Source organism: Perna viridis, chromosome 5, assembly GCF_037379345.1.
Source record: "Perna viridis isolate PV_CMFRI_1.1 ecotype Kerala chromosome 5, ASM3737934v1, whole genome shotgun sequence".
Classification (NCBI taxonomy): domain Eukaryota; kingdom Metazoa; phylum Mollusca; class Bivalvia; order Mytilida; family Mytilidae; genus Perna; species Perna viridis.
Genome location: NC_142449.1, coordinates 1,066,357 through 1,083,772, shown reverse-complemented (window position 1 = coordinate 1,083,772; position 17,416 = coordinate 1,066,357). Strand labels below are relative to the sequence as shown.

At 32.6% G+C, this 17,416-nt stretch overlaps 1 protein-coding gene across 9 annotated transcripts in view; it reads left to right on the top strand.

The window, feature by feature from the left end:
- LOC148615530 (inositol 1,4,5-trisphosphate-gated calcium channel ITPR2-like) overlaps positions 1–17,416 on the top strand; it is an 83,973-nt gene that overhangs the window by 29,380 nt on the left and 37,177 nt on the right. For all 9 annotated transcript variants that reach the window (XM_088581825.1, XM_088581824.1, XM_088581829.1 and 6 more), the window contains exons 4-20: positions 1,437–1,561; positions 2,567–2,653; positions 3,662–3,739; positions 4,389–4,469; positions 5,790–5,887; positions 6,253–6,340; positions 6,682–6,769; positions 7,098–7,205; positions 11,687–11,832; positions 12,271–12,349; positions 12,559–12,647; positions 12,877–13,002; positions 14,834–14,884; positions 15,187–15,267; positions 15,647–15,832; positions 16,074–16,196; positions 16,806–16,910. In XM_088581825.1, the coding sequence (XP_088437951.1) occupies positions 1,437–1,561; positions 2,567–2,653; positions 3,662–3,739; positions 4,389–4,469; positions 5,790–5,887; positions 6,253–6,340; positions 6,682–6,769; positions 7,098–7,205; positions 11,687–11,832; positions 12,271–12,349; positions 12,559–12,647; positions 12,877–13,002; positions 14,834–14,884; positions 15,187–15,267; positions 15,647–15,832; positions 16,074–16,196; positions 16,806–16,910 (1,739 nt within the window). The remainder of the gene's footprint in view (positions 1–1,436; positions 1,562–2,566; positions 2,654–3,661; positions 3,740–4,388; positions 4,470–5,789; positions 5,888–6,252; positions 6,341–6,681; positions 6,770–7,097; positions 7,206–11,686; positions 11,833–12,270; positions 12,350–12,558; positions 12,648–12,876; positions 13,003–14,833; positions 14,885–15,186; positions 15,268–15,646; positions 15,833–16,073; positions 16,197–16,805; positions 16,911–17,416) is intronic.

Below are 17,416 nucleotides of genomic sequence, written 5' to 3'. Positions count from 1 at the left end.
GACGTTCCGATTCAAATTTAGCTTTGACTCTCGGAATTAGCTATTGAGTTTAAAAGGACATGTAACAATACACCCTAAACTCATTTTAGTCTATATTTGTTCAGACAATTAACGAGTTCGATCGATTCTTTTGAAAGGTCTTTCTCTACAATACGGGCTAGTCCCCTCTTTTTTATCATAAAATATATATTAAAACTGAAGTAAATATAAAATTATTATTACTGGTATTGAAGCTATTTCATATCACTTTAACCTACAAACAAAACAAAAGTAGACTAACGCATATATCATGAATTTTGGTTTGACGCCTACGTGAAGCCTACGCGTTGAAACAAAAAGGTAAAAATTAAAAACATTGCTAGGAAACATACAAAACAAATCTGAGAAAATAGTTAAAAGATCTTTTTTGTGGACTGAAATTTGAAAGAATCTTATTATTTACATAGTAACCGAAGATGCTTTTATTTACCCGTCATAAAAAACGGAAACATATCATTGGCAATGGTAATAAAAGGCTCAGGTGTACAACAACCTAAATGTTAAATTACCTGTTTGAAGGATATGTGATGGAAATATCATCAATTCTGATGTAACAGATTTTTTACCACCGAAATCTATGAGGTGTGACTGCCAGACTTAATTGACGATCTGGAACCAATGTCATTACCATAAACTCTTCATACATAAAATGAAAGCAAAACTATAAACAAAGTATTCTCAATCTTCACTTGTCTCTGTGTTCAAACGATTCGTTTGTTTGTATGTTTGTTTGTTGGGGTTTAACGTCCGAGCAGCAATATTTCAGCTATATTCAGAAAATCAAACGATTCGAAATGTTTAACCCATATTTCTACTGTTTCAATTTTGGACGACAGATTTTGATCTTTAATGATAATGACGCGGTGCATGTATAAATCTGTTAATGGTCGTTAATACAATATAATCATACCCACGAAATGGAAAACAACCAAGAATAATTTCTGTAATTTTTGTGGCCTGGAAGAAGACGCCATTATTTCATCTCTTGTCCTTACTTGCGGTTTTCTCCTTACTTTATGTGAAGTGAATTAAAGTAATATCTAACATCTCAGCATCTTGTTTGTGTTGCAATATTTTTAACGAAGAACATTACAAATTAATTTGATTTTTGACGATTATGAGATCTATTATATTTCCAAAAACCAAAGGAAAAAAATCTTTATATTATTTAAAAAAGTGTTTAATAAAAGATTTGTTTTTCATGCTATTAGGCGTCAATCGAATGACTGAATACGTTCATACGTATATAAAGTTAAAATTGCAGCTAATTATCACTATAGGTAATAAGTGGACCAGTAGCTTGGTGTGTCAATGTATATTTAACACTTTATGAAATATAGTACATTTTGTTGTCGTTTGTGTAAAGGTTTAAATTTTCCTTATTTCTATAATTTTAGTGGTTGTATTTCAAGTATGTATACAAAACAGATACAAACTTAACAAGAAGTATAGGAAGTTGTTAAACTCTCTACAGTCGGGGTCAACAGAATGTGTCAACAAAGGCAATCTGACACAAACAAAGGTAAGATATCAAAACAGACAACCTGACGTACTCATAAGGTAACAAGCCAAAAGAAGCAACCCCAAAATACATGTGTATGTGGCAATTGACAAACAATAGGTTAGGTACAAACAGAAGTAATCTGATAGAACCACACTTTACATTTCAATGACGCCATAGTTTGTATGACAAGAACAAATATAGCAAGACAAATATTACATGCCAACACAAACAACAAAAACACGCCTACAAAGGTGGACAAACCAAGGCAGACTGACACACGCTATATGTAACAAAAACAACAAAAACACGCCTACAAAGGTGGACAAACCAAGGCAGACTGACACACGCTAAATGTAACAAAAACACGCCTACAAAGGTGGACAAACCAAGGCAGACTGACACACGCTAAATGTAACAAAAACACGCCTACAAAGGTGGACAAACCAAGGCAGACTGACACACGCTAAATGTAACAAAAACAACAAAAACACGCCTACAAAGGTGGACAAACCAAGGCAGACTGACACACGCTAAATGTAGCAAAAACAACAAAAACACGCCTACAAAGGTGGACAAACCAAAGCAGACTGACACACGCTAAATATAAGATGCAAACGAAGCAATCTGATCCTAGCACAAGTCACATGTCAACATGGCAATTCGTACCAATCTGATCCTATCGAAAGTCACATGGCAATTCGTACAATACAAACTAAGTAACATTCTTTATCGAAGTTAATCGCTATTTAACTGTCAAGAGCTATGACTATATATATCTGTAGGATACCTTTATGAATTTTCGGTAAAAAAACTTAGGAAGTAGTACATGTATTTATACATTTGTGATTCTCTTACAAAATATTCAGAGAATTTTATGTATGGTCTTATAAAAAACACACAACGATGATAATTAATTTCCCCATTCATAATATTGGTTATTACCAATCAAGAAGCACATTAGCCTCTTTGTTGCATACAAAAATCAAACATCACTGTAAATTCTTAATTTTTTGCAATAATTAGCTGGCAGCGGAGGCTGAATACAAAGATAACGAAGCAGAACAGAAAAGACAGCATGGAAAACGTGTGAGATACGGAGAAATCGTGCAGGTAAAGTGGGCCTTGTATAGATTAACACTTCCACATTTGTTTAAAAAACAACAAAGCATGTATCACCTTGAAGCTATAAAAGGCCCGTCGTTGACATCATAATGACTGTAGTTAAATTACTTGGGTTATATGACCTGATATGTTTCAGCTGTACTACAACAGGTCAAGATCACTTGTTTTGTTTTGTAATTACCTCCCTTTCAATTTAAAAAAAAACTTTTGTGCTAACCGTGTTATACGTATGCTCATAATGCCCTTCCGAGAGCAAATTCTTTGTTCTACAAAAGCCGTACCTCACCTCGTGGATATGTATATTGAGCATCAACTTACCACGAGAGGGTCTATAATAACTGAAAAATTAAAATTAGTCATATAATCTAAATTCATTTTTAAGTTTTCTCTGCGGACACGTGAAACAAAAAATAATAATAATAATAATAATAATAATAATAATTGCATAAGGCTTTCGTGTGCATACCTTTAAATGAAAAAAAACCTTCCAGCCTTCTCTGGGTTTTAAAATACGTATAATTATAATTGATTACTATTCAAAATGCAAAAAACAAATATTACTTTTTGATAGTCATTTGAGTATTATTACAATTACAATGACACCATTTAATATTCACAATTTTATAATCCTCATCGATCATAATGCTGCAATAAATCTAAAATAATAAAAGCGGGTACACAAAATAACCACCCAATCATGACTTATCAACAAGATGGTGACCACTAAACATTTTTATCAAATACTGTAGAATTATCAGTTTGTTCACAACATTTTGTCCTATATACCAGGAAGAAAAGTGAGAAACTAAGGTGTGACAATGAATTAAGATAGCGAGAATGAATATGGTGAATATGTAAAACAGACAACAACCCCATCCGGATGAAATATATCAGCTCAAGCCACCCATGGGTCTTAAATGAATGAAAAGGAAACCCTCACACTACAGGACAGGCTATCAAGATAACACTTTTTGCTCAACATTTATTTTTTTACAGCTACGTCACATGTTTACAAACAAGTTTGTTCACATGAACACAACTCAGACGAGTCAACAAGATAAGAACAACATGAAGGTGAGTGAATGAATGTTCAAAATAACTTATATACGACGTGAAGGTGAGTGAATGAATGATCAAAATAACTTATATACGACATGAAGGTGAGTAACATTGCATGACCGAAATAACTTGTATACAACATGAAGGTGGGTCATATTGCATGACCGAAATAACTTATATACGACACAAAGGTGGGTCATATTGCATGACCGAAATAAGTTATATACGACACGAAGGTGAGTCATTTTGCATGATCGAAATAACTTATATACGACGTCAAGGTGAGTAATATTGAGGGACAGAATTCATAAATGTATGACACGAAGGTGAGAATTATTAAAGGGCAGAATTAATGAATATTCGGCATGAAGGTGAGTTATATTGAGGGACAGAATTAATCAATATATGACATGAAGGTGAGTAATATTGAGGGACAGAATTACCACTTACAATTTTGCAATCATCTTAAATGAAAGAACTCTAAATAGTAGTCATGTAATATCTATCTGTCATCACAATCACTTCATGCTCAATAAATACCACCTAGGCTTTATCTTTAAAAAATATCAATAATTTTAATGTTAGTTTTATTTATTAACTTAAGATAAAAAGAATTTAGACTATTTTTGTTATCACTCCAAATAACTTTTTGCTCTTATTTCAGGTTTCATTACACGATTTTAATGCTAAGAATGCACAGTTCAGAATAATACCTCGTTACAAAGTTAAATCAGAGGGAGAAATTGTAAGTATCGTTACAGTAAGCTGTTATTCTTCATTTCCTTAAATGCGATTAAATGTCATCACTAAAGAAGTTTTATGGTTCTTATTATGTACTCGTTGATCATTATGGTGCATCCATCCTTTTCTAGTCACCATTCTTGGAATATATTTTCTTGTGATTTCCGCTCGAATCTTGGTTCCCTCGATTTTTATTTTTTAAGTTTTAGACTGACAAACTAATAGTGATTTAGTGTGTGGTCTAGTTGTTGTTACCTCAACAAGTGTTTTAATTAATGAATGTGGATTGCTTATCATTTTAAGAAAAAAAAATTAGAGTCCGATTTCGTATGTCTCTTTGCTGCTATATAGTTCATTGTTCAACTATTGTATAAACCCAAGTAAACTTACTGTTTGGAACCACTTTTCAAAACTAAACAGAGATGACAGGACACCATACAGCAGTGTGGTGGTTTCTTATCTTTATTCATTTTTTATATGAACTCAATGTTGTGAAATTGACTTTATTTTGCAGTAAAAACGGTTGCTCACTGTACTTATAAAATACAGCTAATATAAATTAACACGTTTTCAAGGATTTAATTTACCTCTCAATCATTTGAAATGATTGTTTCTCCTGACGCTGGCAGTTTTATTTCGTTTATATATTCTGAATCTGATATTTTGTTTAAAAATTCTTCAAAGCGGAATGAGGTTTCTTCAAACTGTTTGGTAGTTTGTTTACATAGAACCTAATATACTTTGCTCGCCTCATCATGCTGTAAAATTACGTTGTAAAGTTTTGTTTATATAATTTTATATCGTTCAATGATGATCAAACATTGAATACATGACAGTTAATATTCTTATTAACAGGATGAAACGAGTACAAAGTGGTTCACTGTAACCTCTCTAGGTGCAGCAATATTTCAGAGGGCGATATATTTGTAATCAAAGAGAGTTTGATATCATCTTAAGCGCTGCATTAACATTTCTTATAAATCTGCTGTTAAATGATCTTCGTTCAAATGCACTGTGCATAATATCCTGAATTCCACAAGACATCAAAGACAATATAGCCTGTATACTAATATAGTAATTCAAAGTGTCTTAGCTTAGGTTTGTAAAACATAAAAGTACGCCATGTAAACCTGGAGCTTTTCTCATTCAATCTGCCATCTTTTATTTCTTAGTCTTACAATTAAATGATATATACTTAACATTCACTTGAGTGTTCATAAATGAGTTAAGACAAGCTGGGAATTATTTCAACAACAGCTTAAAGAAAAGGGGACACAAGGCATAGAAAACAAAATCCAGTAAACATTAAACCTTTATTTAACAGGTCCAGTTATTTGATCAGATTGTATTTGAGAGTGTGAAATCACCAGGCCATTATTTTCACACTAGTGAGTCTTACCAGATTGATCATTTTACCTATGGGTATGTACTACTTACTCTCATCATCACACTAGTCAGTCTGACCAGATTGATCATTTTACGACTTACTCTCATCATCACACTAGTCAGTCTGACCAGATTGATCATTTTACGACTTACTCTCATCATCACACTAGTCAGTCTGACCAGATTGATCATTTTACCTATGGGTATGTACTACTTACTCTCTATCGGTGAGCACTACAGTCGTTAACAATACCCCAAAAAGTACATGAAAGCAATACACAGCTGATAAATCCATCACTATATTAAAAAAAGCAAACTAAAACTAGAAGCAAAACTAATAATGCACCCTTTCTTATATTTATAAATACATGTAGCTTATTTTGGATGTTTCATCACCTTAGGTCAGAGTTAAATCTTGGCGTTGAGAGGTCTAGTTATACTCTGATAGGAAGTTATCGGGAGATTCCGGAACAGGAAAGATTTGTTCGGGTTCGTATTTTGTTATTAATGCTTTGATTGTACGTTTTCCTCATCCTGCCACATTTCGTACGGAAGTTTGAACAAATCTAATTTAATTTGTTGTTTGATATGTTTTGGGTGTTGTTTTCAGAATGTTTGAGGTTTAGGATGTTGATATTCATTACGCAAGGGAATTGTATTATGTTTGATTCTTGAAATAAATAAAGAGATAATTTCATTCATAAAAGCGTTCCGATTATAGCACCAGAAAAACAACCACACCTAATTCATATTACTATCATTAAAATCTAACCAATTCAAATTTTTTAACGTACATGTGCTTAACATGCCATGCATATTTCTCAATTTAGGGAGGATCGGTGTTAAGGCTATTCCACAAAGAATTAGAAGCATATCTAGTGGCCGAAGGACTGTTTGATGACTGTGTCACAGAAGATGGTAGGTGTTATATTTGTATATCAAGTTAGCAAGAAACAATTTGTTTTTCAGTAGTTTTATTTTAGATATAAATGGCTTATATCGAATATCAAATATATTTATAAACTTATCAAAAAGTTTGTGAAGGTTTCTTTTCAGCTGTAATCACAACTTATTAAAGAAATGAATTGATTTTGATGAATCTTGCACTGTCGTACATCACCCAGGATTATCAGTTAATTCATAGTCAGACAGGTCAAACATCATTAAACAAGTATTCCTATCGATTTTGGGCTGCTTCAACTTTTACGGAGATTTTATGTATACGTGGTCACTTTTTTGTTTTTAGTTCACTTCAGAATACGGGTCATTGATCAACACCGACCGAAGTCACTCTCACCATCTACTTCTGGTATAACCTACTGGCAGATAGAGGCAGAACATAGTATTCTGGACGGTAAGCATTACATCATCTCTGTTCACAATCACTGCAAATTGAAGATAATTTTGATGATACTCTAAGGGTGATAAGTTACATACTATAGGTGATTTTTACGCATTCAATCTTAAATTGTTAGCGATTTGTAGTTTTTTGGTGTGCTTATTCTCCTGAGTAATATTATCTATACACTTCACTTAACCATGAATGAGATTGAATGACTTTGTTATCGATAGTTGCAATGTGCAATGACATAATCAAAACGTACTTCAAAGCCTAGGCTTGGACTCTGAAGTCACTGAAGTCCTCATAACGATAATCGATATAAATTTATTAGATCCACCGAGGATGGGATTTCAGTTTAACACCAAATTACATCTTTTGAAAGTCTTCTGGATTTCTGTGTTTAGTGTAGGAAAAATGACCAACGTATACAGACATGTCTATCGTTTTTTCAATATAATTTTTAAACAATCTGAAATACTCGGCCATTTCCGCTACACTAGAGAGTAACGTTTTTCTTCCCTATGTCTAACGACAAAGGCTGAGTATAGAATAACTCTTCCTACAATAAAAATCGTCCCTTATCCACTATGAATTCGGACGTCATCCAACGTACGATAAGTGACATACGGTGTATATATATCGATGAGACCTCTCTAGCTCTGATTATATTGTCATTCAAGAATTGTTGGTTTTACCATTGAGAAAATATTAAAAATATCTTAATTGTTATCTCGCTTTCAAGCAGCAACAGTAAGACATTATTTATTTGCGCGATGTATTTTGCATAATAACACTAATTGATGATAATGTATTAGAAGAAGACATTACACAATAATCAAATAAAGATTTATTAAAGAAACTGATTTCTGATGATAGCAGTTAAAACATCAGACGCGTGACAGAACCCAGCTAATGTTGTCAGGTTGTTCAGAGAGATTAATTTTACATTTCATTAAGTGGTTTACATTCCTAAAGTTATCCATGCTCCCTTTTTTTTACATTCCATGTAATTGAACCTTTGCTCATCACACCTTTAAATAAAAATATTGGTTTTAACATTTTATACAGATCGTCGGGCGAATGTACGCACAATTATGTAATGAAAGGAATGTTCCTTACTAGTTTTTAAAATCGTTGTTTGTGTGTTGAACTTGAGGTTTACAAATGTCATAGATACAGATCTAGCATGGTATATAATAGATCTAGCATGGTATATAATAGATCTAGCATGGTATATAATTATTGACAGTAGCAGATGGATGTACAGGCATGCCGCTGTGAACATGTTTTTGTATACTACTGGAATTAGAATTTCAGGAGGAAAGTTGTCAACAGTGATACATCTATTTGTTAAAGATCGGTCTACGCCTAACTTAATATCCGTAGCATAAATCTGTTGTAATATTTCTTTAACTTGATTTTCGATTAAGTTTGTATTTCTTTTTTCGAAGCGTCATTTTAACACCATTTATATGGAAAAAATTGTGTTTTTTAATCTTTATATACATATGGCTAGTCTATGTTTCATATGTACGCCCCAGAACATACATTTAGCAAATGTTTGTGGCTACGTATACATGTCGGTTTGGAGAACAACCATGTTGGCGTCTTTGATTTATACTCATAATATCTTTACTCATAAAGATGATCAAAGCGTTGCATGTAATTGTGTTAGCACACTGTTTCATTCGTTTTTACAATGTCATAGTGCCTTAAGAACTGTTGGTTTTAAACTAAAATACACTAAGGCGACTGTAGATAACGTGCTCAACCATATACATAATATACATAATATCATAATATCATAATATACATAATATCATAATATACATAATATCATAATATCATAATATTATACTGCTAAATAACATAAACATACATTAGAAAATACATATAAAAAAGATTCCACATCATCTCCCAAATATCGCAGAAGATTTTATCAAAATGCAGGAATATTTTTACAAAAACTTACTTGTCCAGCGTGGTGGATGGGTTTTTTTAACAAAAATTCGGCATTCAAATGGGAAAAATTTTGCTCCGCTACTCGCTGACCAATTCTTTATTCAGGTGGGGCTGACTTTATAGCTAATCGAATCCAAAAAATCCCGCATTCCATATGCACCATGAAAACTGATTTGTTCAACATGTCATAGAATTCCTTTCCATGTTCGTTTACCCTGTACTTGGCTTCTTATGAACAATTTGACGGATATTTATAGAAAAGCAGAAGACTCTTACTTTGCCGGTGCACCTGGTCCATGCTCTCAGTTTTTAGTGGAGTCCGAGTTGCTCATTTACTTTTGTTGCTTTGTACGTATTACGTCGGTAATTTTATGTTCTTTTCTATGCCTGTTTTTTGTCCATGGATTACATTCTTTTGATATCTGCTAGAATCTTGGTTTCTTTGATAACTTTTTAGTACAGTGGAAAACCTATCATGTCAAAGAATGCCCAGCTTAATTTTAGATCATATAACTGTTAATAATGCATCTCAATAAAGAGATTTATTGACGAATTTACTTCCTTTCTGAGCAATTTTCAGTTTAACCATTTCATAAACAGGCAGGCGAAAAATGCACCTTTAGATTCACCTATTGGAAAATATCCTGTTATTAAAATACGTAAAATAAATGCTTGTCCCAAAACCATTATATTGAACCTCTGAAACTGTTAAAGGCAAAACCAACCAAAATCAATCACAGTCTTTGTTTTGTGGAATGTGCAATGTTTTTGCAATTGTGAAAAAAAGTTTGATGCATCAAAATTGTTGAGGAAATGTCTTTATCGAAATGTGTAGACACATATTTTCACATAATTTTTGTACGTTCATGCTAATTGAGAGAAAAGTGAGTAGAGAAAAGCATTAACACGATAGCTATTAACACATTCATTGTTTATTACCTATTTAAAGAATGGATACATGTTACATAATGAGAAGCTTGGTATTATATGTTAGATTCTTGCTGGTTATTTTGAGAAAGAGTGATATTACCGTTAAGATTGAACATGACGTTATGGTCGATTATGATTTCTGTGTAATATACCTTAATTACATAACGACGTTGTAAATGCTAATTGTTGAAAAGCTCTGTACTTTGTAGCCCGGGAAATGAACGATAAATGTCATAAAGACATATGTGTATTTATGTCATGAAACAATATCCTGTTGGTAGAGCTGTGCTGTAACAGCCTGGACACGTTATTTGAAATCTGATGTAGGTTTTCCCCAGTTGTATTCTTGAAAAGATATAATGGTTTGTTGAAAGCCTACCTTGAAACAAACAATATCAAATGATTATGTTTCAATATTTTTCAATGTTTCAAACTATTGACCAAACTTTACGAAAAACGTGATTCAGAATTGTCAACTTTCCTTTCATCTGTGGCAACATCCCTTTGGCTCCTGGGTATGAAGTGTTCATATCACAACTCATACGTTATGCCAGAGCTTGCCGAAACTACGCAGACTTTTTGTATCGCGCTAGAACTCTAACAAATAGGCTTCGGGAACAGGGCTATGTTGCTACAAGATTGAAGTCATCACTACAGAAGTGTTATGGTCGTCATCATGAACTTCGTTATGGTGTATCAATCAGCACCATGAAAACTGGTTTATTCAACGGGTCATGGTTTTCCTTTCCTCGTTTGTCTACCCCGGACTTGACTTTTTATGAGCAACTCGGCGGGTGTTTCTAGAAAAGCAGAGGACGCTTACCCTACCGGTGCACCTGGTCCATGCTCCCAGATTTAAGTGGAGTCTGAGTTGCTCATTTGCTTTTGTTACTTTGTATGTATGATTTTAGTTACTTTATGTTCTTTGTTGTGTATGTCTGTTTTCCATGTCTGGTCTTTGTCCCTGGATTACATTCTTTTGATTACCGCTGTAACCTTGGTTCCTTTGATTACTCTTTCAGTCGATACAGCATTTTACAATAATAAATTATTACGTAATAGGTGAAGGAATAGCAAATTATCAAGTTCCTGGTGACATTATCACAAATGACTAAGTAACAGGTGACACATTCACAAATATTTACACTACTGCTGACTGGACACAAATGATTAAGTTACAGGTGAAACATTCACAAATAATTACGCTACTGGTGTCACAATCACAAATGATTACTTTTCAGGTGACAAAATTACACATGATTACGTTACAGGTGACACAGACATAAATGATCACGTTATAGATAACTCAATAATACTGATAACGGATACAAACAGGTTCAAGAACAAAAGAGTGCGTTACACATGATAACATAAATGATTCAGGTGATACAACAATGAAAGGTTCAATAACATTTGTATGACAGCAAATACGTTACAACTAGTACAGCTAGTACAACAACTAATATACTACTTTTGATGCATTGCATAAACAAGTGATTATATTACAGTTGAAATATTACGATGGGAACAAGAAGCAAGTGAGATTACGACACGTGTTGACTACGTTTGACGTATTACGTAAACGGTTGATTATATTACAGGTGATGTCTTACGATGGGAACAACAAGTGAGATTACGACACATGTTGACCAGACAGTATCTATGTATAGACTCAAAGTTAGATGTATCATTAGTTCCAGATCCGAGCGACCCAAGAACGGTTTTCAGATTACATTCTGTTTTAAAGGTTAATTTTACTTTTTAAATAAGAGTCATATTTATCAAGTACAATTCCTTTATGTGTTATTGATATTACGATTTTTTTTACAAAGACATAGAAAAAGCCATATCAGTCGTTTGATTAAAATATTAATGCAGGCTGAACCTTCAACGGCTGTTAATTGGTTTGCCCTCGCCATTACGGCAAAACCTACTAAATGAGTGACACTGACCACATATGTAAATCACAGATACTTCATTAACATACATGTATATAAAAAGGCATGATAGTGTGATTTTTTTCTTCGTTGTTAAGTAGTGTTTGATCTAGCATTGAATGGTAAACTACTATCATGCCTTTTTTATATACATGTATGTTAATGATGTATCATGCCTTTTTATATACATGTATATTATAAAACAAACATACTAATGTTAATATCATATAATGGTTTTATTTTTGTAGGAGAGGGATGAAATTCAATTTGAGAGTTATGCCCGTATTGAGCATATGTTGACCGGATGCTGGCTACATGCCCTTAAAGGTGGGATATAACGCCAAGATTCTTATCATCTTATTCTTTGCTTTATAATAGCACACTATTAAAATTTATTTCAAGCTTTCTTTACATTTCTAGCTTTGTCAAATCGTTGGTCAAGTTAAATACCGATAATCATTTCTTAAGGATTACAATTATAAAATTATGACGCTCTTATTTGGATAGAAAACAATCAGTTTTATTTCGAATTTCAGATGAAGACTATGAACGTCAGATCAGTACAGACAGTGGGAAAGATAAATCGATGCACGGCCTGAGGTGGGACAGTGCAGCCGTCAGAAAGGTAACACAACGGAAGGAACACGATAATTTCACAGTTTATTAGATTGCAATGTTCTATTTTTCATCTCAAGGACTTGTATCTCTTCATATTGATTTTAACGACATTTAAAAATTAAAAAAACTCGGACAATTATATCTATCGACATAAACTATTGTTCCTGCAGTTTAATAAATCGAATTGAATTTTTAATCTGCTATTGAAAATAACAATCACATATTTTTATATTAAGGTTTCAGCTTCCAGTGAGAGTATGTACGACGACGCTTACACCATTCAACAAGTGATGACAAATGATACTCAGAATTTTAATTATGTTGCAGGAATTGTACCGTTTCTGTTCAATTTAATTCAAGATGTAAGTAAACAATTCCAATATAACGACCAATTAATTAACAAATGAAATATTTACAACATTGTTACAACGAATATTAGTCAGAAAAATCCTGACACGTTTACAAATAATGAATTGAATATTTTATTTACATTGCTGAATTACATAATATAAATCAGGTCTGACACTTTCCATATGAATCAATTCATCTATACATACTTCTCAAAGCACTGAATTAATTTCCGCTTTCAAATAAACAGACGGAATGTGTTTATTTAATGTTTTGCAACAATGGAACGAAACCAAATTCATACTTAATAAAACTCATGTTAAACGTACAAACGTTCAACCTGAAAGCCTTGAGTTAGTTTCTGCATTGTATTGGAATTGTACTGCAATGAATCTTAAGGTACACGAAGCATACCTTCTGGTTTCTTGCGAAATACAGAAATTTGTGGTTTTTTTTTTAATTGAAGAACTGTTTGACATAATGCCATGAATTACACTTTTAACATCCTATATTTAAAATATTCTTTTAAAATGGTAGGTTGTTGGTTGGAAATATGATTTGCATAAATGTAATGGGAAGTAGTTATTTTTTAATGAGAAACAAATCAGTGACCCAATATTTTCTTTTTAGATGATTCTAAAAGAATATTAGTGTTTTTTTTCGTTTATCTTTACAAATTTAAACAAAACAATTTTTTTATGACAAGAAATTTTAAAAACCCGTTCATAATCTATGAATAAATCGTTAAACTTCGACCAAAATTTGAACTAAATTATTTCATAATTAATATCGGTGGCCTTTTTTACGTATGACTTCAATCTTGTAGCAACATAACCCTTTTCCAGAAGCCTATGTCTTCGAACACTACTGTGAACTCTATGGACCAACAATGCTATTCATGATCTAGCTAAATTTACATATTTTTAAGCTTACTGAACATTAACAGTTTGACAAATTTTATTTTTCTCAGTGTGATATGTCTTCAATTACCAAGTTTACTCATTCATAGTAAACTCAAGAGCGTTATAAACAAGACAAACTTTTATCAAATTGTTTGGTGAGACCCTAAATAGTTTCAATTACACACAATACAGACAATAGAAAGAATAATCAAGGGAACCAAGGTTACAGCGGTAATCAAAATAATGTAATTCAGGGACAAAGACCAGACATGGAAAACAGACATACACAACAAAGAACATAAAGTAACTAAAATCATACATACAAAGTAACAAAAGCAAATGAATGAGCAACTCGGATTCCACTTAAAACTGGGAGCATGGACCAGGTGCATCGGTAGGGTAAGCGTCCTCCGCTTTTCTAGAAACACCCGCCGAGTTGCTCATAAAAAGTCAAGTCCGGGGAAACGAGGAAAGGGAAACTATACCCGGTTGAATAAATCAGTTTTCATGGTGCAGATGGATGCACCATAACGATCCACGAGTTCATGATGACGACCATAAAACTTCTGTAGTGATGACTTCAATCTTGTAGCAACATAACCCTTTTCCAGAAGCCTATTTGTTAGAGATTTAGCGCGATACAAAAAATCTGCGTAGTATCGGCAATCTGTGGCATAACGTATGAGTTGTGATATGAACACTCCATACGTAGCTGCTGACGGGATGTTGCCACAGATGAAAGGAAAAATACCACCTTTATTCAATTGAAAATATCATGGAAGGTCTTATAAAGAAAATTTCTGATGTCAGGTTGAAACGAACTGTTTTAATAATTATCCAATAAAAATAAAAGTTTTACTTTTGATTTAAAATATTTTCTGATACAAACTATTTGAGATAGAACTTCATTTTGACAGGTGTAAATTGTTTCTACATATTTTAGCTTCAGCAAAATCCAAACCTTAATGCTAAGAAAACTCATGGAATTATCACAGTAAGTATAAACTGTTACACACCGCTGGTGGACTAGAGGTCCTGATAAAATACCCTTTATTATTGGATCTCCATCTTCCTTTTAATTATTTTTTCCAATGCTGCAGATGGGAAGTTATTCTTTGAAACTCGTGTATCATAATTTACAAGGTTCATATTGTTGTTGTTCAATGAAATTTATTTTTCAGTAAGTTTAATGTGTTTTAATTTCTTTGAAATATTTATCATTGCTAATAAAGATGTTTATTTCAATTTGGTTGATACATGTAAATATTGTTATTAATTAACTGTCTTATTTCTTAGGCATTACGAGAAGTAAAACACTTTATGGTTGTTGATGGACTACCTTATAAAGACAGGCAAAAACTCATGAGAAACCTAAGAGTAAGTATTACTTGGTATATTATAACACTATGATAAATTACATTACAGCCCATAACATATAAAACAGATCTAAAAGAAAGTTTGTAGTATAGGGACATCACTTTGGTGTCCAACTTTTCAAAAACAATGTAACAATGTAATTTATATCCTATTTAATCAACTGAAAAGTTTAAAATACAAAAAGATGAACAGGAATATTCTGTTGTTACTTCAATGTTAGGTTAAATTGAATAGATTACAACTTAATCTATGTAATATCTGTCTTATATTTTCTTTGACAAATATTTCCAAGACATAGGTGGTATTCTCAGATATATACATTACATGTACTACATTTTGATCAGTATATTATCTACATATGACTTTTATTGTATTATAGGTAATTGATTTGTTGGTCAATCTTCTCCAGTGTCCTCTCAGAGAAGGAGACGAAGAATCACATATGATCAGGATATTCAAGGAAGCTTATGATGTCTTACATGCTTATATGATTGGAAAAAGTAGAAAAAACGCTTTATACTTTGCAAAATACATCGATTTCTTTCAAACACAGTTTACACAAAAGGTATTTTGGTTAAATTGAAGACTATATGACAAATGCCTTAGAGTACCTGTAGAAAATAACTTATTTAATTATTGAAGATGGTATGTATTTTCATTAGGGTTGTTTTTGTTTTGTTTCAATTTTGGTATTTGAACTATTTGATCCAGTTGCATTTCCTTTTATAATGAGTCAATTTTCTTACTGTATATAAATATAGAAGTTAAATGGTATGTTATAATGTATTTGACGTGTTTTTATAAAGGGTGGAATAGGTTTGAACGTAGCTCAGATGATAGTAGAACTAATCAGAGACAAGAGGAAGATTGTTGACAGGATTACAGAGACACATATTGATATTTTCATAAAGTTGTTACGTGAAACTGAGGTAAGAAAAATCACGATCTTATTATAGCTTCGATAAAAAATACTTAAATGTCTCATTTCTTTAAAAAGGATTTAAAAGGAGTCCCTGACTTTTCATATGTTTTTTTTAAGTTTACATTTTTGAAGCTTTAATAATCATTTTATAACGGAAGCATTTTTTAAAATATATTTTTATGTCATCAACGAAACGACTTTGAGGAAAATGTATTTTTGGGATTTTGTCACTTCCTCTCATTAAAAGACACTATTTATATAATGCAAAACTCTAAAAAGGATTCACTTTGATAATCACCTTATTTTGAAAGATGCGTTTACCAATGAGCTTGCATTTTGTCCATTAACCTGTACGAACCAACTTTCTTTAGTTTTACGCCCGGTTTGTCTGGTTTGTCTCCTGAGACGAACCACTGGTATGAACAAATAACATTACATAAATCTGTGGTTTAAGTGGAACGAACCGTATAATGGAAGCGTCCATTGTGTTGTATTTTATTAACTAATTTTTAAGAGCGTCGGATAACATGCAAAGGGTCTTGAGTTCGATTCCATGATGGTACTGTTGTGTATTTTGTTCGACTGCATCAAACTCTACTATTTTAATAATTTACAGAATTACCGATTCCTTGACCTGTTACAAGTACTTTGTGTCTGTGATGGGGTAGCAATACCAAACAACCAGACGTATATTGTAGATCACTGGCTGAAAAGTGAAGAGGTAATGTCATTAATTTGCTACCATGATTGATGGAGTGTGACTTCATTAAGTCGGTTTGTAAAGTGAAAGAAATTAGGTATTGGTAACGATGCAAATTTGGGACTTGCTCCTAATTATATCCAGCCACAACACACAGAAAAAGAGATGTCGGACAGCATTGTGAACGACATGAGTTGCAACTAGTGTTTAAGATGGAAAGCTAATGGCTATTGCCAACGAGTGCGTGTTGCCGGTCAAAGCACTTTTTGAAAGCTTGATAAGACAGCATGAATTGGTAATTAAAAAATGCGTAGAAATATTTTCGGAAGATTTTTTTTACATATGGAACTGCAGTACAGCGAGCTCTTATCAGAACCAAACCGACTTAATGATGTCACGAGATAATCGGAAGCTATCGCTAAAATCAATAAAGTCTGATGTTGATCAATACTATCCATTCATTGGGACAGAAGAGTTATATAAGATGACTATATACATTTATTTTAAAGATTTCGAATTATGCACAG